Source organism: Olea europaea, chromosome 6, assembly GCF_002742605.1.
Source record: "Olea europaea var. sylvestris chromosome 6, O_europaea_v1, whole genome shotgun sequence".
NCBI classification, from domain to species: domain Eukaryota; kingdom Viridiplantae; phylum Streptophyta; class Magnoliopsida; order Lamiales; family Oleaceae; genus Olea; species Olea europaea.
The window spans coordinates 2,420,810-2,446,255 of NC_036242.1; the positions used below are offsets into that span (position 1 = coordinate 2,420,810).

General features: G+C 35.6%; 1 protein-coding gene across 1 annotated transcript; it reads left to right on the forward strand.

Moving 5' to 3' along the window:
• The first annotated feature begins 393 nt into the window (after positions 1–393).
• Positions 394–19,018, forward strand: LOC111395491 (E3 ubiquitin-protein ligase COP1-like). Its single transcript, XM_023021509.1, has 13 exons — positions 394–822; positions 1,085–1,162; positions 3,890–4,045; positions 6,458–6,808; positions 7,468–7,625; positions 7,723–7,788; positions 11,930–12,008; positions 13,150–13,305; positions 13,452–13,550; positions 17,359–17,463; positions 17,915–18,094; positions 18,315–18,425; positions 18,594–19,018. The coding sequence occupies exons 1-13, from the start codon at positions 523–525 to the stop codon at positions 18,762–18,764; spliced, it is 2,010 nt and encodes a 669-aa protein (XP_022877277.1). The 5' UTR covers positions 394–522; the 3' UTR covers positions 18,765–19,018.
• Positions 19,019–25,446: the final 6,428 nt, after the last annotated feature.

A 25,446-nucleotide genomic window follows, 5' to 3' on the forward strand; every position in this document is an offset into this window, starting at 1 on the left:
GATTTTCCGTCATTGATTCAAATTCTTAGTAACTTGAAAGGGAAACTTTCGAAATAAAGTAAAGTATACAATTCTCCAATCGATATTGCGAAAGATACAATTTCATGAGTTTTCTTATTCACCTTGTGTGATACATGGATACACGATTTAGAACTCAAACTCATCATAAGTCAATCAATCACATTTAGCAAAACACATATACAGTTGAATGATGAACTAGTATGACAAAAGAACCTCAAGAAAGTAAAGTACACATTTAATCAACTAATTAATCGTCATTATACAACTTCATGAACAATTCTTCTCATCTCGTGTGATATTAAAAATATGCGATATGCTTTTTTCACATCCTTTGGATCGAACTATAGACTTGTATAACAAAAGGTGACCTTTTGTAACGCATCAACTTGATTGGAACAAAGTTTGAACCGTTTTGACCAAAAAGACACATCCCCAAGCCCACAACCACTGTCCACTCATTTCAACTTTGCTGCTCCTGATCATCTGATTCGCGCAAGTAGGATGAGGGAAAGCTCAATCGGAGCGGTGGTGCCGGCGATGAAGAAGCCGGAGGAGGAAACTACAATAACATCAACGACAACAACCACCAGAGGAAATATCGATGCAGAGGCGGAGGTGGCGGACAAGGAATTGCTTTGCCCAATTTGTATGCAGATGATAAAGGATGCTTTCTTAACGGCATGTGGCCATAGCTTCTGCTATATGTGCATTGTTACTCATCTCCGCAATAAGAGTGATTGCCCTTGCTGTTTTAACTCCCTTACCCCAGATCAACTATTCCCCAATTTTCTTCTCGATAAGGTGAACTGAATATTTGAGCATTTTCTGATTAGTAATTGGATGAGTGCTGAATGATCAAGTTCTAATTTTTTATTAATTATTTTTAATATGTCTATTTTATTGTGGATTTGGAAAGAATATATAATTTTGTTTTTTCTTAGTCTGCAGCAAGTTCGTAATTTGTGTATTTTGATTCATGCTCATTCGTCTGGTTTGAATCTTAAAATAGTTTACTTCACAATGCAGCTTATTGTTATACGGTTTTCCTGTGCCACATTTGTAGCTATTGAAGAAGACATTTGCCCGACAATTATCGAAAAATTCATCCCCTGTAGAACAATTTCGTCAGTCATTGGAACAGGTGAGTCATGATTTTGGAGTATAATTGAAGTTTTTATGATATAATCTTTCATTTTCTTCCCTTTTCAACTCCTAAGACAGTTCCTGACTATGCACGGATTAATTTACGAAGGAAAGAGAACCCATAAAACCTCGTTGTTGTCACCATCCTTCAATTATATAGGCAGATACATAGTTCTTGTTTATGACCTTTAAAAGTTTTGTCTAATTACTTACTTTCGAAAAAGTGTTAATTAATTTAAAATAATACTTTGCTCGTATATTATCTATCATAGTTAGTATATTTTTCCTTCTCCTGTATCTTATGCCCAATTGTTATCTCTTTTTCTTCTCTTAATTTATTTAAACGAATGGTCATGGTCAAAATGTATCTCTACAAGTGAATTTTTACTTTAAGCATGACTGTTAACCTTGGGTTGTGTCGTCACACTTTACTTATCCGAATTAACCTTGGGTTGTGTCGTCACACTTTACTTATCCGAATTAACCTTGGGTTGTGTGGTCACACTTTACTTCCCTAAATTCGGTTTCTTAAACAACGAAGGCCTGAGATGCGGCGTTTCATGACTTGTGGCTTGGGTGAATTTGAAATGCATTTCACCTTTTAATGATTTGCGACCTGTGTGGTTGCATTTTTGAAATCCTACCTGGAAATCTAGTTTATGGGTTTGTTTTAAATTGACAATATTCATTAGTACAGTTCAATCTGATTGTGTTTAGAATCCTTACACTTCCAAAGGAATAAAGTCACAGAACATGTTTAGTTGACCCTTTTGAAGTTTATTTTAATGGGTCAACCAAACATGACCTATTAGATTCATCCTCCAATTCTTCGATCTCTCTTATCCGGATAGAAGATCACCTGCATCGATTCTTCTTCAAAGCACCACCAACCTGCCACTCTCAAGGCTTGAGCTTCCCAATGCACTTTTGCCTCATCTCCCCCATCTTGATCAAACCACCACCTCCATACCATTTTCTGTTCACTTTGAGCTACCTTTGAACACCAATTGATTCACTGCCATCATTCCAAATCTTCTTCCACCCAGATTTGCGCATTCCCGCCGTACTTAACACTCTAATACCTATGCTTGTACCATTAGCCATATCTGAGTCCGCCAGCACCATCTATTGTGCCACCTCCCACTTGCAATTGAAAAGGATCCCCTTCAACCCATCTTATTGACTAAGTACTGAAGGGAGGCTTTTGTTAAAAGGATCTAGTCAGGTCCTTGACAACCACCCGAGACCAGCCATGGTTGGTTCTGTTGTTGCTCCCACGATATTTTACGGCCATGTTTTGCCTTATCCTGTTAGCTTGTATTGTACAATCAATTGACTGTGAAGTTAGCTTGTACTGTACCACTATTCATTGCATAGTTAGCTTGTTCAGAAGGTTAAAGCAATTGAGATATGATTTGGAGAAAAGGGGATCTTTCTACTACAAAAGTTCAGGATGGGTTTCGCAAAGTGGAGGCTTTCTGGAGTTGAATTTTGATGAATTTAAACAGGAATGACCATCCACATAGCTTCTCTACATTTGCGGTCGAATTTATTTTCAAATACTTGTACGGCCAAAGCCACCCAAAGACCATCTTTATTGTCTTCAATTAACTGTTTCATATTTTATTATTTAGTCAGCAAGCTATTGGGTATAAATCACTGATTCTCCAAATGCATATTTAAAAGCATTTCTTCTATTTAATCATTATAATCATCATACTTGATATGTCGAATTCACTTAAGAATAGTGGAGTGGTGAAGACTTCAACTTCTGTTATCACCAAGGACAAAGCTCTGCGATCAGATTGTTATATCTGTTGCTTTCCAAATTGTTGGGAAGTTGTAAATGAATGATACTCATAATCTGCACTATGTTCTGGTGAAGTTTGTCATGGTTGTTATTATTTTTCCTGAAATGAGATCACTTAATTTTGAATGCTACATTATGCATAATGACGAAGTTCTTCTGAAAGGGTTAGAAAGGTTTTGTCTGATACTGTTCTTTTATGTGAAGTACTTTTGTATATGTTTGGCCCTAAGACTCAATCAATTGTATTTAACAACTGGCATTCATTCTTATAGTATGGCATTCATTCTTATAGTATCTCTAGTCTAATGAACTAATCTGTTGCACCTGAGTGAAAACATCAGATCAGGAGAATCTGACTATTTAAGGCAATATTGAGGGTGTATAGTTGCAATTAAGCCCCTTTGACCTAATTTTCCCTTTGTTAAAAAGATGGATGACATTTCTTGTCATTCTCCTTCGTATATGGCCTCTTCTAATCTAAGCAATATGTCTTCCTCGTAATTTATTGCAACAGAATTTAGCCCCCGTTTGGCCCCCATTCTCATTCTTTTTCTCTCTCTTATTTTCAACCACACAATTTTCCATAAAATAATATTACACACAAATCAAAAACTTTTCATTCTTTTTCAACCACACATTTTTCAAAAAAATATTATACCAACCATTAAAATTTGAAAAGAATGGGGGCCAAACGGGGGCTTAGTAAATGTAATGATATTTGGAACAAACATGTATTTAAGAACTACTGGATTACTGCCTAATGGAAACAACCAGAAAGTTCCACTGCGAATCCACTTTTGCTTTCTGATTCTTTTGAGGATTGTATTCTTCAAATGCAGGGAAGTCACTCAACTCTAACACTTGTTTCATATCTATTGTTTGTGCAGAGGCTTGACATATTTTATCCTTCGACAGGGTTGTGAAGTTTCAATAAAGGAGCTGGATACCCTGCTGTCTCTTCTGGCGGACAAAAAGAGAAGAATGGAACAAGAAGAGGCAGAGAGAAACATGCAAATTCTGCTGGACTTCTTACACAGCTTAAGGAAACAAAAAGTTAATGAGCTCAATGAGGTTTGTACATAATAAGAATCAATGAAAGAGATCGCAACATCGAATTGTTAACACTTGATTACGAAATAGCTGTTTGAGATTTATGTTTTGTAATGCTTCCAATTTCATTTTTCTCTAAACTTATTTTTGGGTGGTAGCTTCAGAAAATCTTTCGGACCCATCTCTGTGGAAGCCCACCATATTAGCTGCATAGGTCCTTCTATTAATTTCATACATGATTACTAATTGCAACATGATTTCTGGGCTAGGTTTGATAAAATTATTCTGAGGTTTTATGTCAAAAATTTCCTCTTGTTCCACTCCTAAATAATTACTACTGATTTTTAAATCCCGATGACCATTTATTAGAATAATTCATTGAATGCATCTTCATAGAGTTTGACTGGAAAATTATCAAAATTGTATGATATCAAAATATTCAATTCTGCTTGGTTTGAATCATAATTAGATCAAGGAATATGGTGAATTTTGTGAAGTAATTTCTGTGGATAAACAAAATCGTGACATTGAGATTTTATTTTTTATTTTATTTATGCATTTATATTTTTCTAAAGTGGACTTCATCATCCAAACGTAATGGGGATTCATTAATTCCTTTGATCTCTAAGGTAGACTCCTTAATTATATATTATTTCCAGTTTTTACTTCATTTATTATATCTCGTGTCTAGTTTCTTAGTGTATTTATGGAGGTTCTGGAGGACTAATCTTTCTGAACGAGACCATGAATTAATTATCTGGGTCAAATGATTGTTCAGGTAGGCATTCTTAATTATTTGTCATCCTAGTCTTTGGGTTCAATAACCTAGTAGATTTAGTATTTTTTTTAATTTTTTTGCGTCTTCAAATGGTGAGCATTGCTTTGAAATTCTTCTAAGAGAGATTCTAGTTTTCCTGGTCTTGCCTACTCATCACCATTTTCTTATAAGTTTTTTATGGCTATTCTTGTTTGAATTGGTTGATCTTGGTGTTTGACTTCGTAAGCACCTAAGGAGTAATGCAGGTAGTATCATGGAATACAAAGATAATTCCAGTTATCCCAGTTCCGGAAGAAACTTCTGCCCTTGGCTTTATTCTTTGTAGTAAAAAGCTTAAAGTCAGTCACCAAAAAAAAAAAAAAATAAAAAAAAAAAAATTCAGAAAGATTAAACTGTTGATTTAATAAAGTGTTCAAAATCTGTTCAGAGACACATAGGTAGAAAGGCTATTTTAGGACAAGGAGTTAAAAATCTAGAACAAGGGCAAGCTACATCAACATAGAGGACATGATGACTGAGCATATTGCTAGATTAAGCCGAAAATGGAGAATTTTATGGTGGCATGAGCAGAATTAGCAACTTTGAGTTTCTAGATTTGTGATTTGACCACAAGTGTTCTGGCTCCATAGCATTATGGATAAATAATAGTTCATGCAAGAGACTGAGAGGTTAGAAGTAATGTCAATTTACACATGCATTGGAAACTGTATTTGAAGTAGAAAATGTTACTTCATTTAAGGAATCTGTGCAAGAAACAGCTTCTGGGTGGTGTTTTTGCATGAAAGTTGAGACATAAAAGCTAAGAGGTTGAAACAGTTGGCTATACCCTTTTTCTGGCCATAGAACAATCGAAAGATGAGTTGTAGCTCTTATCGCGAGAATCAGCTTCTTATTCTGCAAAAAATTGTAAAGGAAATGTAAATAGATATTTCTGAATATTTCCATAATTTAACTTAACTAAAAGATAAGGTGTGATTTAACTTCAAGTTTTTTACATGTTAAAAGTTGGCCTGTGCTATATTCAAAGACTAATACTTCAGCACTAGAAAACGCAAGGTATTTTTTCCAACCTGAGGAGTGATGCTGGCCATAGAGTGTTCAATGGATAAAATATGACCATGGGAATGGAATTGCTTAAAATCATTGGCAGGCACAGTGGAGATGTCTTAGCTGCTGTCTTTAGTCAGTATTTATTTTTGCTTCCAGTTTTACATTTTTCTTCTGCAATCCTAGTATACTTAGGTCACAAAGTAATTTTCTTATCGAATCCTTGTCTAAGTAGAACTCTCTTAATTATTGTGCTTTCTAGCATTTTGGGCAATAGCCTAGTAGAATTGGGGTGTCTAGGAGTCTATGCTAAATATATGGTCTCTCTCAATTTGGAAATGTGGCATACTATCCTTCCAGTTCTGCAGCTTTGACTTTTGAATGGTGGAACTCCTTTAATATTCTTCTCTTACAGACTTCTTATAAGATCTTAGAGAAATTCTAAGGTTTTTTACGTTAGTTTGTCATCTTCTTCATCTCATATTGTTTCCTTCTATATTCTTGTTTCTGGATAAGCTAATCATTCTTTTAGTGGCTGTTCTGCTTTGCACGTCCTTCAGTGACCTGGTCATCGACTGATTTTTTTAATTTTTTCTGCTTTCTCTTAGGTACAAAATGACATCCAGTATGCTAAAGAAGACATAAATGCTGTGGAAAGGCATAGGATAGAGCTATACCGTGCGAGAGACAAGTACTCAGTTAAACTGCAGTTACTTGGTGATGATCCTATGGGATTGAAATGTCCTACATCGTCCAATAGAATTAGTACTAGTCATTTAAGCTCTGGAAATGAACGAGGAATACTCTCTGAGAACTTTCTGCACAAAAAAGTGGAGGGAAAGGCTCAACGTAGCTTCCTTGGACCCCAGGGAAACGACATATCTTCAAGTGGTCCAACTTTGCAGCATTTGAGCCAATCTGGCCTGGCTATAAAACAGAAAAAGCGTGTCCATTCACAGGTTAGGGAAGATCTAATTGGCAAACTTTTAATTATATATGGTGTGCAACCGTGGAATTATTTGAAAAGAAAAAATATTGGAGTATAGTTTTCTAGAGGGCTCGCCATAAAAGTTGACTCTCTGACCTATTTTGTGCATCACAATTAAAGCACGTTTCGGAGTTATTTATAATTGGTTTAAATTATAAATAGATAGAAATGAGTGATTGATAAGTGGGTACTAGGTAGTTGTAGTGAATCCCACGAAATGGACACTTAATTTAAGAGGGGATAAAAAGTGGTTTGACCAATTATAAAAAGCTGCCAAACATGCAGTTCTTCTAAAATGGACGCTTTCTGTATCAAACCATCTCAAAGCTTTCATCTAAGATTATGTGGTTAACCTGAAGAACAATGATCTCAGCATTCATTAGTTTCACGGCCAGATTCCTTCCAGTTGACCTTGACTTTGTAGATTGAACCATGAATGCTGAATTGCCTCTTTTGTTGCTTCAGGCTTTTTATCATTAGCTTTTCCTGAACATATAAGAAGTCGGAAGCAAGTAGATTTAAGCATAGTTTCATTGCTTTTGCTTGATAACAAGATTCTTTTCTTTTCACAACATTGTTTATGAATCAGTTTTTTTCCTCATCGTGATAGATGATTATCCTTTTCTGCAGTTTAATGATTTACAAGAGTTTTACTTGCAAAAGAGACGTCAGTCAGCCTGCCATTTATCCTCCCAAGAAAAGAATGATAAAAGTATTATTCACAGAGAAGGTTATAATGCTGGTCTTGCAGATGTTCAATCCGTTCTAAGCACATTCACACGATACAGGTAGAGTCATCAATTTCTGTTCCACCGACTTATTCCACTTGCTTGCTTTTGATTTCTTTATCTTCTATTGACATTCTCCTAATTTATTCTGGAACAGTCGATTAAGGGTGATTGCTGAACTTAGGCATGGGGATCTCTTTCATTCCACCAACATTGTTTCAAGGTAATTTGGATCTTTGGATGGAAGTCTAAGGATAACCATATCTAGTATTTTTTGCAGCCTATTTGGAAACTCCAATACATAATCAGATCAGATTTGACTGTCTTTAATTTTGAAAATTCAAGTCTATATATATCTCTGGCTTGGCTAAATAATTTTTATAAACTACTGAATGATAGAGTGGATGAACTTAGTGAGAAAATATAGGAGACACATTTTAGGACTCGCCTGTATTTTTGCAGAAGTGAATCTATACCTTCTCCGTTTCAACTCCTACTCAGAATTAGCTTGCACCTACTTTACCTTGAAATCAGGTGGGACTGAATCTGGAAAAGATTGAATTTTTGCTGAACTAAACTATGATCACTAGATTGGTGATAGAACCCCTTGGTTATTAACAATGGAAATGGAAACTGTTATTTACTGAATAAGGTGCTGCAAACAAAAGGGAAACAGATTCAAGGCTTTCGAGAGGCCTGGTCTCTCCCCCAAAGACTCAACAAAACGTGAATGAAAATAATAACTCACCCTCCCATTACATTTATAGACATAATTCCCCGTAATCAATTCCCTAAACTACCCTTCTTAACTGACTAACAGATCTGGTGCCTCGGTTGTTACACTGCCTTTCCCTCCTTCTTTCTCCTCACGTAAGTGAAATTAACCGGGGGTCTATCATTTCCCCCCATCCCAAAAGCCACCTTGTCCTCAAGGTGGAGCTCGGGGAACTGTTGTTGGATGGTGCTGAAAGGTTCCCAGGTTGCTTCAAAGTTGGGCAAGTTCTTCCATTTGATCAGAGCCTCCTTTCCAGTGCTTGGTGACCCTGCCTGACTTGTAGGACTGCCTCTGGTTCAACCTGGAACTGTTCTTCTGCCTCAAGTTGTAGAGGAAGATGCTTGATGGATTGACTAGAACCAATAGCCTTGCGGAGCTGGGAGACATGAAAGACTGGGTGTATAGTTGCAGTAGGGGGAAGCTTCAGCTTATATGCTACCTGGCCCACCCTTGTTTCCACTTCAAATGGCCCGTAATATTTAGGGGACAGCTTAGCATAGGGACAGGTTGCCACAGAATTCTGACGGTACGGCCGTAATTTGAGATAAACCATGTCCCCTACTTCAAATTGCACCTCATGCCGATGCCCGTCAGCTACCAGCTTCATTCGTTGTTGAGCACGAGTTAGTTGCATTTTAATTTCTTGGAGAGCTTCATCTCGTTCTACAAGTGATTTTTCCACAGCTGATACTACAGTGAGTCCCTTCTCAATAGGTAGAATGGGAGGTGGTTCACGGCTGTAGACAATCTGGAAGGGGGTGTGTTTTGTTGCGGTGTGGAAGGACATATTGTACCAAAACTCTGCCCATGGTAACCACTGACTCCAAGAGCGAGGTTTGCGAGATGCAAAACACCTCAAATAGGTTTCCAAGCACCAGTTCACGACCTCTGTCTGTCCATCCGTTTGTGGATGGTAGGCTGTGCTGCGCTTTAAGCTAGTTCCCAGAGCCTTAAATAACTCTATCTAGAACTTGCTCATACACACTTCCCGATCAAAAAGAATTGACTGAGGTATGCCATGCAAGCGGACTATTTCTTTGATAAAGATGGTTGCCATGAGAGGGGCGGTGAATGGGTGTTTTAGGCCAACAAAGTGGCCATATTTGCTCAGCCAGTCAACTACCACTAGAATAGTGTCCCATCCACGTAAGTGAAATGATAGACCCCGGTTAATTTCACTTACGTGAGGAGAGAGGAGGAGGGAAAGGCAGTGTAACAACCGAGGCACCAGATCTGTTAGTCAGTTAAGAAGGGTAGTTTAGGGAATTGATTATGGGGAATTATGTCTATAAATGTAAATGGAGGGTGAGTTATTATTTTCATCACACTTGTAGCGAGGCCCTTTTCTCTCTTCCGCTGTAGCTCAGCTTCCGATAATTTCTTGACGGTCGGCGCCTCCTTTGTTGTCGGAGTTGGCCGAAACATGGTCACGGAAGTCGCTGGCCTAGAAGTGGGTGAATTCAACGAACCTGGGTATTGGGAGCCGACTGCGTGGTCATATGAAGGAGAGTGTGGGCTGTGAGTAGAAGACCGAAATGAATTATTAAAGGAGGCCCTTACGTCGTATGGACCCAACAAAGGAAGTGGGGGTTATTCCAGCGCTGTTACTCACAGCCCACACTTTCCTTCATATGACCACGCAGTCGGCTCCCAGTACCCAGGTTCGTTGAATTCACCCACTTCTAGGGCAGTGACTTCCATGACCATGTTTCGGCCAACTCCGACAGCGAAGGAGGCGCCGACCGTCAAGAAATTATTGGACGCTGAGCTACAGCAGAAGAGAGAAAAGGGCCTTGCTACAAGTGTGACGAAAATAATAACTCACCCTCCCATTACATTTATAGACATAATTCCCCATAATCAATTCCCTAAACTACCCTTCTTAACTGACTAACAGATCTGGTGCCTCGGTTGTTACACTGCCTTTCCCTCCTTCTTTCTCCTCATGTAAGTGAAATTAACCGGGGTTCTATCAATTGGCCTATGTGTGTATTCTAGAATGAAAAGAGGGAAGAGAGAGCTTATTCATACGAATACATTTGACAGAAATACAGTGCTGTAATATATGATTTTCCATGGAATAGAAGTTTTGATTTTGATTAGGGTTGGACAAAACTCCTGAACTGAATCGACCGAACCGAACTTGAATCCCAACCGAACCGAGCGGTTCTTCTTAAGTTAAATATTCGAACGTGTATCTGAATAAAAAACTAATGGGTTTGGTTCCATTCTCGATTCTAAGTCAGGAACCAAAAAACTGAATAAGAATCGAATTTTTCTATTTTTTTAATTAATTTATTTTAAAAAGTCAAATTATTTTATTTTTTTAAAATAAATTTTTCTAACTAGTTAATTTAGCTCAAACCCAAAACTATGATTTTCATATTTCTAATTTTTAGCTCAAAGCTAACTTAATCAAAATGATCTAAGTTTTATGCAAATTTATTACTTTGCCGTAGTGTTGTTTCTACCGTTTTGAAGAAATCAAATTAAACCTTGACAACACATCTCTTAATTATTGTGAGCTCGCTATTTTCCTCTTCATGTGATTTTAACAACCAAATACATGAAGAATTCAGCAAAGAAAGACGCAAAAGACACATAAGATTAAAATACGTTATTTTGTAAGAACTAAAATTGAACATATCATTAGTTGAATTAATGTAATTTTGTAAATATTAAAAAATTTAATTATAATATGGAACCTGTGAACCGAATGAAACCAAACCGAACCTATTAGAACTGAATCCGAACGGTTCTATAATTAAATTCGGACTATTGTTCCACTTACTAAATACCCGTAAATTTTGGGTCCAACCTAATTTTGATATTTTCCTTTTATCCAAGAACTTATTTTTAGGGATAATGAATAAATCATTTAATTTTTGCAAGTAGGCGGTGTCAAAATTCATCAATACCCATTGAGCTACCTAAATTCACTGAGTAGAATTAGTTTTTTGAGTTCTCAACTTAATCACTGAGTTGTAAGGTACTGGAGGTGGGGGGAATGGGGAAGCGGAATTAAGGGTGTTAGGGAAGATTGAGAAAGGATTGTCAGAGGAATGCAGAGGAGAGTGTTTGACTGTCTGCAGTGGGGCCTAGGGTCCTGATAGAGAGTGCTCACTTTTGCCAATCTGCTCCGTGATAATAAAATTACAAAATATGGTGGAACGGTTCCACTCTACCCGTTTATGATCAAACATGTTAAGACCTGTGTATAAATAGGTGGGTCACTTCTCTCACATCACCTGATTACACCACCAAGACCTTATATTTACTTGATTGTGTGGTGTAGATTGATCAACAGTATAGATACGTTTGGAGGAGTTTTGACATGCAACAGAAGTAATAATTTTGATATTACTATCCTGTGATACCACCTAAAGGGTAAATACATTAATTAGGAGAAACAAATGACTTGTTTACGTGGTGGAAGTCGAGCAAATTGGTCACTCCCTGAAATATTTTTGTGTCCATACAATTAGTTGATGGTTTATACCTTTTGAATTCACAATTTCTTTTGCATTTCATTTTTTAATTTGTATTATGTTTCTAACTAAATGTTTTAAATACCTAATTTTTATTGCAGCATAGAGTTTGATCGCGATGATGAGCTGTTTGCTACTGCTGGAGTTTCACGATGCATAAAAGTTTTTGACTTCTCTTCGGTAGGTTTTTATATTTTTCATTTTTACCAGCTTCCTCTTCTCCCTGATGGTCCTATCCTTTTGTTATGATTGCTTCAGTTTGGATTTTGGAATGAGGTTATATATTGTAAAAAAGTATTTGTTTCCCCCATTTGAAAGCATTAATGAATCTCTATACAAGATAAATATGGCAACCATACTAATTTACAAAAATATGGCAAGCATACTAATTTACAACTAATCACATTCCATAGATTTGGGCATCAAATCCCAGTACAGTAGAAGGAAAATCTCTTCTCTGGTCAATGTGCATTGACTTTCTCCATAATATAATGTTCTATTACTCATTTACTACATGATTGGAACTGTCAATTTCTTTTTGATTTGAATGTATAGGCAGAGATTGTGAACTGCCCCACCTTTATGGCGTTCACACATAATGAGGAATAGGAAAACAGGATAACAAATTTTGGATATGTAAGCTACAATCACCCATCATGAATGAGATACTTGTTCGTTTTGAAAGTTATAAATATTGAACAGAATTCTGGGCATTGATTGTGCAGATTAAACATAATCACTATCCTTACATCTAACTCAGCCTTAATAGGAATAAGAGCTTGGAAAGAATACACGTACATCCGTATCTAAATATTTGATAGCATGATCGTTACAGAGGTGTTTTTTTTTTTTTTTTTTTTTTTTTTTTTTTTGGCTTTATTTTTTTGGCCTTCATTTTTTAATTTTTTTAAAAATTATTTTGATCCGTATCTATATTTGTTAGCATGATCGTTACAGAGGTGTTTTTTTTTTTTTTTTTTTTTTTCTTTTTCCTGAGCATGATTTGTATGGCCTTCATATTTTAATATTTTAACATGGTTTTCAGTGAGGGAAAAACTAACTGCATTTTTGGAGATCATCCTCCATTATATGCAACTGATCAGAGTGCCCTACTTATGCATTTTCTACTGCTCAACTGAGCAAAAAGGTGTTTTGAGCATTTTTGCTGTGGGCTGTTGTTTACACATATAATTCTTTTATGATGATATATGGAGTTAGGGCATGGTGATTGTGATTTCCATGTGACTGAAACTGAACCTCAATTTTATCAAGGAAATTGCCTGTTGATCTGCTGACTGTGCGCTACACTTTTGCATTCCAGGTTGTAAATGAACATACAGATGTGCACTGCCCTGTTGTGGAGATGTCGACACGGTCTAAGCTGAGCTGCTTGAGCTGGAACAAATATAGCAAAAACCTTATAGCTAGCAGCGATTATGAAGGAATAGTGACTATTTGGGATGTAACTACTAGACAGGTAAATCTGGGACAACCATTAGTGGTAATTTTGTTATCCAAATATAAAAACTGTAAACTTAAAGTTAACGGTAGTTGTCAAAATTTGAGAATTTTATTTTCTTAAAATTTCTTTTAACAATGCTAATAATATTACGGTACAATCAGAGTCTTATGGAATATGAGGAGCATGAGAAGCGCGCTTGGAGTGTAGATTTTTCACGAACTGAACCGTCAATGCTAGTTTCTGGTAGTGACGATTGTAAGGTACAATAAGAACACTTTTCATTGCTCAACTCGAAATTAGACCTGTTATTTTGCTTAATTTATGCTTAAAATTTTAGTGAAAGGAAATGCATGTTTACATATGAGCAGTTAGATCCACACCAATCAAAATTTGATGATTTCTTGTATAAGTAAAGATTTAGAGCTGGTAACTTTTACAATGTTTAATCTTTCCTAACAAAATTTATGTATTGTTTTCTTGTTTAGGTATATACTTAGGGAACTTCAATAATTAACATTAGTTCTCGGACTGATGTCATTACAATTTTCATATTTGAATAATATTTACTTTAAAACATTGTTTTATTTATATATATGAACAATGTGAACTGATTTTATAGTAACGGTGAAGTTCTTCCGTGAAAGGCTGAAAGAAGCCTAGGTAACAACTGTAGAGCTTCCTTTACATACATTAGTTTTCCTAGCTCGCTTTCTCCTGTAAAATGATCCAGTTACTGAATGCTATTTTCAAGTAATTATATTTGGCATCAAATATACAAACTTGTTCCCACATATTTCATGTCTCTTACTAGGTTAAAAATGCGAGACTACAGTTATCATCTCCATACATGCATCTAGGTGCCAGCAACATAGAATGGGCGGCACTGGTGGTTTTTGGTAGTAGATTTGGTGTCCTTGTCATCAAGCCAAGTCTATTTCCAGTAATTAGGTCAACGACATGAATATTTGCTGCTACTCTATTTGATTTGTAGCTAACCTAATGAAACATCCTTTTAATCAAATCTTTTGTACTCTAGCGAGTTCATGTCGATTATTTATTTATTTATTTATTTTTTGCCTCAATCTCTAACCTGTTAGTGGGGTATTGCTATAACACACTTGTCATCCTTGACTTGCTTTAAACATTAATCTGAAATCACAATTTTTTTTTCATACTTTTTATTTGGTAATGACTTGTATGATACATTGGGTAGGGTCTGGATAATATGGATATGATTTATGCAAAACCAAGTTAAGGCCATTTGGTTGGGGGGGGGGGGGGGGGGGAGAATAGGATACAAAAACAGCAAAGAAATATTTCTAAATAAATTGTGTCAGCTACATCAATCTCCTAAAATAGGATACAAAAATAAAAATGCTAGTTGGTTAAGTTGTTGGCCCAAAGGCTTTAGTTCTAGACTTCTAGTCTTCCATGTCTTCTCATTGTTCCACTTCATGTCAAGATTTGTTTTGTTTATAACTATGTTTCAGTCAATCTTGGTATTGAAATTGTCTGAAATAATCTGACCAGCTTCAAAAACAAGTAAATCTTCCATTCATCGACTGAATAAACAAAATTTGGTGACTATAATTTAACTTGTTCTGATACTCCCCTTAAGTTTCAGTCTTGGAGCTGGAGCAATAAATTCAATCTTAAACCAATTTTGTTGAATCTACTGAGGATCCCGTTTCAGTATGGTGATGGAGATCCGTTTCCTGCCATAAATTTTTATAGATTGAATTAGGTTGCCATGGTCAGGTCCCTTTGCTTAGTTTCATGGATCTTTGCTCTCGACTCAAAATTTTGTGCAACATTTCCCTTCATAGACAAGGTTTCACATGCTTGTTTCTGAAGAACGAAACCCAAAAAGTTTTCTGATTTCTAGTTGCATAGAATGTAACAATTATGATATTCTCGTGGAGTTTTCAGTTCCCAAAATATATTTCATTTTCCTCGGTTTTGCAGAAAAGTTCTACATATGTGATTATCAAGTTAATTCTCATCATTCAGTTTTTATGTTTTAATTAGTAAGGTCAAATTACGTGTGAGAGACTTGGAGAGGTGAAGCTTTAAAACCCAATTATTCTAACAAATGCGGGAGAGAATTACGGAGGAGGTGAGGCCTTAAGAGTTGAAATATTCTAGAAAAATTGTATATTTTACCCTATGATGCTCGGACTATCTAAAAATGAGGAAGTATTAGTGTCGACACGACATGACACAGATACCGACACGGTAAATGGGTCGGATTCTTGGCTTTGAACTTGGACACGGCTGGAAAATGGAGAAGACAATGGAAAGTGGAGTATTGCTTCTGGCTTGCGGTTGTGGTGCCAGAAACCCGTTTATTTTGAGTCCGGTGATAGTAATATGAAGAAATTTATGGACGAACGTAACATGGCAGCAGCATTTACAAATTGCAGAGAGGGAAGATAAGAGTTGGAGGAGACGAGATGGGTTTGGGGAAGATGAAAGGTTTTTAGTATGTGTTAAATGGGATTTTGTGGAGCCCAATGAATAAATTAATGAAATGAGTAAATTAGGTGGTTTAAAAGTCAACAATTCATGCTGCCATAAATTAGGGGTTGTCTCTAGTCTCTACCATGTTGTATTATTTATTGTAATTGAAGTGATTTATTGTTTTATTTAAGATAAGATTAGTTTAATATTTAATTTTAAATTTGTTTGATTCAATAATTTAAGTTACAATTATCCATTTTGAATAAATTTATAAAAATTTTAAGACGTATCCCTAGAGTTGGGGCGCGGAAAATTTTCGGGTATCTAGTAAATGGAATCGTCGGGTCCAAATATAATTATGGAACCGTTCGGGTTTTGTTCCGTTCCGTTCGGTTCCGTACTATAATTAAATTTTTTAAAATTTATAACAACATTATATAAATACAACTAATGACACATTCAATAGTTTTGGAATGTTAGAGACTAGTAGACTACCTTGTTCAAATGATCGCTACGGTCAAAGTTTCGATTGGAGGTCACAGTGTCAACCGACGATTGTATAAGTTTTGGAATGTCAGCGAGGCTGCGAGAGTGAGTGCGAAAGTCGAGACAGCATTATGCGCTTTAGTATAGGTATTTAGGGTTATTTAGTAGGTTGGATCTTTGTTGGGCTAAGAAATGAAACAATAAAATGGGTAATTGGGCCAAAAATTAAAAAATTAGAAATGAAACAAATTATTGGGCCATAAATTTGGATTTAGAAATTTTTAATTTGTTAATTTGTTTAAAAAAAATTAAAATTAAAATAATTTGATTTATTCAATATAAAAAAAAAAATTAGAAAGATTCGATTCTTATTCGATTTTTCGGTTCTTGGTCTAGAACCGAGAATTGAATCGTACGCTTCGGTTCTCAATTCAGATACCCGTTCGGGTATTTAATTTGACAAGAACCGTCGGATTCGGTTAGGGAGATTTGCCCAGCCCTACGTATCCCCATATCCATATCCAAAATTCAGATCCTTTTTAACCGTATCCCTATATCTTAATTTTTAAAATAAGAAGAATTCGACTCCTAGATATGTACCCGTATCCGACACCCGCACCCGAGTCTGAGCAACATAGATTTTACCTTATATTTGGGATGAAAAAGTACATTGAACATTAACAATGGATACCCAATGGGTGCTTCCATACCCAAATTGGGAGGAAAGATGGACATAAAGTATTAAAAAGACAAGTAACCTTGCAAAAGGTGAGAAAGAAAATACGGGCATTGAACTAAATTACAAATACTATACCAAACAAAGTGAGTAGAAAATATATACAATTTCTGAGGGATTGGTACATTGTCCTTCTTTACGTAAAATGATTGCGAGATAAATTTAGTAAAGTTGGAGTTGTGCTCCCAATAGAGCGAGTTACTCATGGTGTTTCTTCCAATAGAGCGAGTTATTCGTTGTGTTTTAGTTCCATTTTCCCGTGATACAAGTGTTATTCCTGCTTGTCAATTTGGTTATATTTGGTGCAGACATTTACAGTGAATTAACAGCTTCATGACTTTCCATCCGTGGAAGAGTGATTGCTATCTATTTGCATACAATTCCAGGTCAAAGTATGGTGCACTAAGCAAGAAGCTAGCGTCCTCAACATTGATCTGAAGGCCAATATATGCTGTGTAAAATATAATCCAGAGTCTAGCCTATATGTTGCGGTAAAAATTGATTTCTTGCTCCCTGCTTTGATAGCTGTTTTTTATTTTGCTGTCCTTTCTTGTTTTTGGTGGGAGCCAAATTGAAGGGGTAGAAATAATGCCTGTTCAGATAGACATAGTGCTTGTTCAACATTATGGAATATTTATTTTTTTAATTTTCTTGTTAAGGAATATAAGTAGTTGGACGACGTTATCAATGGTAGTGATCCGTATATAAGCATGCTCATGAATATTGTTCCATTTTGGCAATATGCATTGTTAGTCCAATCCCATCGCAAAAGAAAGAACTTAGAAAGCAAAATCTGTAGGAATAACATAGACCTGAGTTATCGTCCTTGAAATACTTCCAAAATTCTGCTTCAGGAATCCACAACTTACTTATTTGTCATTTTCATTTTCGTTTTCTTTGAAATAAGATATGATTAAGACCATAGCCTGTAATATCATGCAGGTTGGCTCTGCAGACCATCACATCCACTATTATGATTTAAGAAACACCTGTCATCCGATTCATGTGTACAGTGGCCACAAAAAAGCAGTTTCATATGTAAAATTTTTGTCTGACAATGAGCTTGCTTCTGCATCAACAGACAGCACTCTTCGATTATGGGATGTCAAAGAAAATTCGCTTGTAAGATTCACGACTATGGATAGATTCTTCATTAAGCACTTCAATACAAGCTGCAATAGCCATCAACGCAGCATTTTTTTTTTTTTTTTTTTTTTTTTTTTTGGCCATTTTTTTTTTTTTTTTTTTTTTTTTTTTTTTTTTTTTTTTTGCTGGCCAATATACTTTCTTTTTAGTTGTTACATTAATTTTTTGGTAATATTTTGGTGATTGACGTTTTCAGGTTCGTACATTTAGAGGGCACACGAACGAGAAGAATTTTGTTGGTCTCACAGTAAATAAAGATTTCCTCGCTTGTGGCAGTGAAACAAATGAAGTGTGCGTCTACCATAAGGTTAGTGGTACTGAATAAGCATCTTGTTAACATTTGACATGCAGCTAAACGATTCAATGAACATTATTGCAGTCGAGATTTGATTTATTTATCTATTATTATTATTATTATTATTATTATTATTATTATTATTATTATTATTATTATTTTGCATTTTGGGAAACTCAGGCTCTTGCTAGACCCATGACATCGCATAAATTTGGCTCTCCTGATATGGAAGAAACTGACGAAGATGCAGGATCTTACTTCATCAGTGCAGTCTGCTGGAAAAGTGAAAGTCCCACTATGTTGGCTGCCAATAGTCAAGGTACAATTAAAGTTTTGGTCCTTGCAGCCTGATATGTACAGTTATTGTTAATGACTAAAATTTGTAACACAGATTTGATCATAATTTTGTAACTTGATCCAATCTCATTACTTGACCATAAATCATGAAATCAAGAGTGTAGAGAAAACGTTCTGTGTCTCCATCAGTGGATCATGGTCTCTATTTATAGGGAAATGGAAATGGAAATGGAAATGGAAATGAAAATGAAATGATCTAACACTTGACCTTTATGAGTGCAAGCTAAAATATATTGTAAATTCTTTTTTCCAGAGTTTTCATTTAACTAAAGTGAACATTTGACTATCTTGTCGTTATCGAAAAATCACAAATTGATATCACTTGAATCTTTATATTTTCTTTATCATTGTTCATAGCTTAATGTTTGAAATATTCAGTTAACACTGGCTCGTTTGAACAAGGTTTAAAATCAAAATTCTCGGACCAAACCAAATATCACACTTACTTTCGTCTTCTGAAACATTTTTTGGCTTGAAAAAAAATCCTCAAGTTAACCTTTAGTCCATGAAGTTTTGCAACCTTGTTTATTTTAGTTATTATTTAGTTAAGGTTATTTTAGTCTTTTGACATACTGTTTAGATGAGTGATTAAGCTTTCGGTTGGCAAATTTATAAATCATATAAAAATTATCAATCTTCATTTTCAGATACACATACTAATGGATTTACAAGTAGTTTTCACCACTCTTTTTTGTTTTTTTTTTTTTTAATAAATTCTTTTCAAACGGATAGGTTTGGTGTATATTAAAATCAGATTTTTAATAAATTTTAATAAGAGTCGATGAAAGTGTGGTTGAAAAATTGTGAATCTCATGAATTGTGATTAAAAATAATTGTTGACTTTCTTGAGATTTTTAATTTTGTTTTATTCTACACCAAATAGGGGCTAAATGAAAAACTCGAAGTTCTATTAAAACTTCACCACAATCTAGTACATGCGTTCATTATCGAAGTATTGATCACGTGTTCATCTTGTTCGCTCTGGTTCCTAGATCAGAATGGTATTAGAGCTAGGCTATGTCGTAAGGTTCGTGATATATGATGTCGAAAGTGATATTACATGATGAGGACGTGCAACTACGTTGACGAATATTGTTGTTTACGACTACATCGATGGATAAAAATGTTGACACAGCATACTGATTGGCTCTTAGGGAAACAAAGGAGAATTATATGCTGACAATAACATTTTTGTTCATTTCAAACATGAGATCTGGATTGGCGTTAATTTGGGTGAGGGGTTGGAATTGACGTTAGTGTTTAATACATTAGTTGATTCGATAATGTTCATTATAGCACGCCATTTTCAATGAGGAATTTGAAGTTGGTAGTTTTTTGAATTTCGATTTTCGGTGATTATGTTTACAACGGTGCATCAGTTTTTGGTAAGGCTGTCAATGTCAGTAATTCGTGTGTTAAATGTTTTCGTTGATGGAATAGCATCTTCACATACACATAGTTTTGAGCTGTGATTTTATTGAAGTAATGTTGTAAGGGCAACATTGGCTCGATGATGAAGTAATGGATTGTTAGGAATTAGACGCTACTAATTCTCTCTCAGAATTAGTGGGACGCAAAATATTTAAACTGAGAAGGAATTAAAAAATAGTAAATAATAATAATAATAATAATAATAATAATAAGTGCAAGTACTACACAAGAATTTACGTGATTAGACAATCATGCCTACTTCCATAAGTCCAACACCAATTTTCACTACATCAACAAGAGAAGAAGAGGAATACAACAATACACTCTCTCTATTTTATTTTCCTACAAAGAGACAATCTCTCAATTTTCTCTCGTTTTAACTCTTTGCACAATGCTACTCACTCTTTGTATTTCTCCCTCTCAATTTCCTCAAATGTCTTGTGCCACCGTCTTGGGGCTTACTTCAAGCCATACAAGTTTTTTTTCAATTTGCACACGAACTTCTCTTTTCTTTTGATTGAGAAACCCTCCAGTTATATCCTCTTCTAAGCCACTGTGGAGAAAATGCAGTTTTAACATCTAAATGCTCTAAGTGCAACCCTTCTGCCTTAAAAATACTTGAGATAGATCGAATTGTTATTAGCCTTTACGACTGGCTAAAAAATCACTGTGTAGTCAATTCCTTATTTCTGTTGAAAACCTTTGACCACCAACCTTGGCTTGTGTCTCTTCGAACCATCATGTTCCTCTTTGATCTGGTAGACTAATTTATTGTGTAGAGCCTTCTTTCCCGCAGCTCAACCAACTCACACATTTGGTTCGAGATAAGAGACTTTATTTGATCTTCCATTTTAAGACCCCACTTAATCGCATCCTCTCCCTAACATGCCTTATCATAGCATTTAGGTTTACCAGCATCAGTAAGTAACAAATAATTTATGTACTTTCTATTTGGAATATATGGTTGAGAAGACCTCCTAAGAGTAGGAATAAGAACTGGAGACTCTGGTATATCAATCTACATGACAACTTCCTTTGAGGATTCTCACATGTTTGTTGTGGTATAGTCCAACTAAACATATATTGGACCAACATGTAACTCACTAGACTACACTGTGTTTTCGTTTTTGTACATTACACTTTCATTGAATATGACATCCCGACTCCTAATGCTGCTTTTGTTCTCATCATCCTAAGAAGGGTACCCAAACTCATCTCCCCCATATCCAGTGATGGTTCACTTCAGTAATTTGAGGTCAATCTTACCCCTAGCTTGATCACTAATATACACATATGCGATACAACCAAAAACTTTCAAATGAGAAAGTTTTATTTCTTCTTTGCTCCATGCTTCTTCAAGTATCCTATACTCCAAATGTACCGATGGCTCATAATTGATTCGGTATGTTGTTGTGTTGATAGCTTCAACCCAAAATTGTTTAGGCAAACTTGCATGTAATTGCATGTTTCTAGCTCTCTCTATCTACATCTGATTCATTCGATCTGCCATTCCATTTTGTTGTGGTGTTCCTAAAAATGTCCTCTCCAATTTGATACCATTTTGGTAACAAAATCTTTTTGAAATCAGCATGTCCGTACTGTCAGCCATTGTCTGATCTCAATTTCTTTACTCACAATCCTGTTTAATTGTCCACCATCGCTTCCCACCTCTTAAATGGCTCGAACACTTCGGATTTATGTCTCAAGAAGTAGGCACATACTGTTCAAGAGTGATCATCAATGAAGGTCGCAAAATATGACTTTTCACCAATAGATGGAACTGCAGTTGGCCTCAAACAATTGTGTGAACGAACCCTAGCTTTTCCTACTTCAGAGTTCTGCCAAACTCGTTGAAACTCTCCCTCTTCTGCTTTCCAAAGATACAACTCTCACATGAAATCAGCATGTCCGTACTGTCAGCCATTGTCTGATCTCAATTTCTTTACTCACAATCCTGTTTAATTGTCCACCATCGCTTCCCACCTCTTAAATGGCTCGAACACTTCGGATTTATGTCTCAAGAAGTAGGCTCATACTGTTCAAGAGTGATCATCAATGAAGGTCGCAAAATATGACTTTTCACCAATAGATGGAACTGCAGTTGGCCTCAAACAATTGTGTGAACTAACCCTAGCTTTTCCTACTTCAGAGTTCTGCCAAACTCGTTGAAACTCTCCCTCTTCTGCTTTCCAAAGATACAACTCTCACATAGGTGTAGATCAATAGAATAACGTCTTGATATTTTTTCTTTATGATGCTATACTCGAGTCCTTTCTAACTCATATGCCCAAATCTCTGATACCATGGATTCAAATCTTCATTGGAATCAGTAATTGCAATTATTTTACAAGCACTCATTGTGGTATAAAGAGTATCATTCTTCCAACCTCGTGCAATGGTTATTGTACCATTGAAAACTTTCCAAATATCACCGTTAAAGGTTGTAACATAACCTTTATTTGAAAGTTGTTCTACATATATAAAGTTCTTTCTCAAATCTGGATTGTGTCTCACATTCATTAGTTTCCATACAGATCCACTAAGCATATATGTACTTCACCTTTGTAGACTGTCACAAGGTTATCATCACCAAGATATACTTTTCCCAAATTGCTCGATACATAATTTACAAAGAGTTCTCTGATTGAGGTAGCGTAAAAAGATGCTCCAATATCTATTACCCAGTATTCTGCTTTGCTTTCCAAATAGCATATCGAAGCATCATCTAATTCTTCCACTAATATATTAACCACAATCTTGTTTTCATTTTCTTTCTTGGAAAGTTAGCACTGATTTTTACAGTGTCCGGTCTTGCCACAATTCCAATATCCAACAATTTTTTATTCATTGAAATTCTTTGGATTTCTAGATCTTGATCTGCCTAAACTTAGCATGCTCCTGTTTTGCCGTTTACTTCTGTATGAACTTCTACCTCTGCTCTTCACATTCAAAACGGCCCCTGAAGTGGAAACAACTTCTGACCATCTTTGAATTCCCTAGTAAGGACCATACTCAAGACATCTTCAAACTTCAATTTGGACTTTTCGACAGAGCTACTAATTGTTGTAACTGTGCCATTTCAACTCTCAAGCAATTGTCCAATAATTAATAAAGCTCGAACCTCATCACTGAAAGTGATTTCAACTATGTCTAGCTAGTCGTCACTTCATTAAACTCATTTAGGTGTTCTCTAAATCTACCACCTTCAGCCAATTCATATTAAATAACATTTTGATTAAATGAACTTTCTTTGCTGCAGATGGTTGTTCGTACATGCTAGATAGGGGCCCATGAGGGACACTGTGGTCTTCTCCTTTTCTTTTTTTTTTATGTTGAAAGCGAACGACTTTGACAATATCAACCTTATCGTGCCATGAACCTTTTGGTCAAGTAACTCCCACTCGTCGTCGATCATGTCCTTCTACTTTTCATGAAGTGGTCATATAGATCTTTATGATACAAGTAGTATTCCATTTGCATCTTCCAAAATTCAAAGTTTGTATCATCAAACTTATCGATTTTGGATGTCTTCTCGTCTGTCGCCATTACTTCCACTCAAATTTTATTAGATTTTTTTACATAAATTAGGTTGGATTTTTATTGGAAAAATACCCTTTCCTTTATTATATATTATTTTTTATCTTGTTGCAATTTTTGTGATTTTTTTAGAGTTTGGCATGCACCCCTATAAATACTATACTCTTTTCACAAGTTTTGTATTATTGAAATATAGAACAATTGTGTAGGCACGGTTATTGTGTTTATTTTCTTTATATTCGTCAATTGAATAAAATACTCCATTTATCTGTCAATTAATTTTTTGCCTTTTTATCTTGTTATTTGTTTGCGATCATATATCGCATATCCTATTAAATATATCACCTCGAACCGTTTTATTTCTCAACAAGTGGTATTAGAATTATTGATTGTGATTTGTTCGAGATTTTTGTTATTGATGGCAATCATAAAGTATGAAATTTTCCTCTTGGAACGCAATACAAGATTCTCGTTGGCAACCATGAAGTATGAATTTGGATAATAAGTTGTTGGGATCACAACTTGGATGATGGAGGAGAAACAATGGAAGGATCAAAAGGCACTTTCACAGATCCATCTTCATCTCTATAGCAATATTTTTCAAGACATTTTGAAGGAAAAAACGGCAGCTGCGAAATGCATGACTAAAAGTATGACAAGCAAATTGCATCTGAAGTAGATGTTGTAATCTTATCGCATGGCAAAAGGCGAATCGTTGGAAGATCATATTGTAGTGTTCAAGGAGACTGCCACTGATTTAAAGACTTTAGAGGTGAAATATGATTAAGAAGATGTGGCTTTATTCCTTTTGTGTTCGCTGTCCACTTCGTTAGCTTTATTTAGAGATATGATCTTGTATGATCATGACACTCTCGCCATTGAAGTGCAAAAGAAAAGATGAAGCATATGGTTGGATCTGAGGTCACAGATAGAGAAGGCCTTGTTACTTCTGGTGATTGGAGAGAGGATAAGTTGAGATCAAATTTTAGTAATCAAGTTTGTTATTTATTGCAAGAAGAAATGACACTTTAAGAGAGATTACAACAAATTACAGAACAAAGATAATTTGACTTCAAATATGGAAAGCAATTAAATACTTCAGACAAGACCAACATAGTCGAGAACTATTTGAGTGATAGAGATGTTTTGATGATTTCTGACATAGAATCCAAACCTGACGAAGAGTGAATTTTGTATGCAGCTTGTGCATTCCATATGTGTCCTAATCAGGATTTGTTTAAAACATATGAAACGTTGACGCAAGGTGTCGTCGTCATGGATAAGTATAACAATGAACCTTACCACGTAGCTTATATTGATAGAGTGAGATTGAAACTGGTAGATGAAACGCGTAGAATACTTGATCACGTTCAACATATTCCAAAATTGAAGAAGAGTTTCATTTCATCGAGTACCTTGATTCAAAAAAGTACATGTTCTTGGGAGAAGATGGAGTCTTGAGAGTTGGAAGGTGTTCATGTTGTATTGGAGGGGAAGAAGAGGTCCCAATTATACATCTTGTAAGGTTGGACAGAATTTGTGAAGAAAAGTCAGCACAGATTTAGTATTGTGTAAAGATTCAGTTTGGTGCTGTACCTTTGGGATTTGGTTCAGGGTCCATATTGAAAAATATTACTCAGTTGAGTTTGAAGGATATGAGTAATTTCGCTTTGCCACCATTACTTGCGATTTCATTGTATTCAACTGC

Coding starts and splice junctions, on each gene's coding strand:
- LOC111395491 (XM_023021509.1), top strand. CDS start 523: ATGAGGGAAAGCTCAATCGGAGCGGTGGTGCCGGCGATGAAGAAGCCG. Junction 7,626..7,722: donor AGCACATTCACACGATACAG/GTAGAGTCATCA, acceptor ATTCTGGAACAG/TCGATTAAGGGTGATTGCTG. Junction 18,095..18,314: donor ATGTCAAAGAAAATTCGCTT/GTAAGATTCACG, acceptor TGACGTTTTCAG/GTTCGTACATTTAGAGGGCA.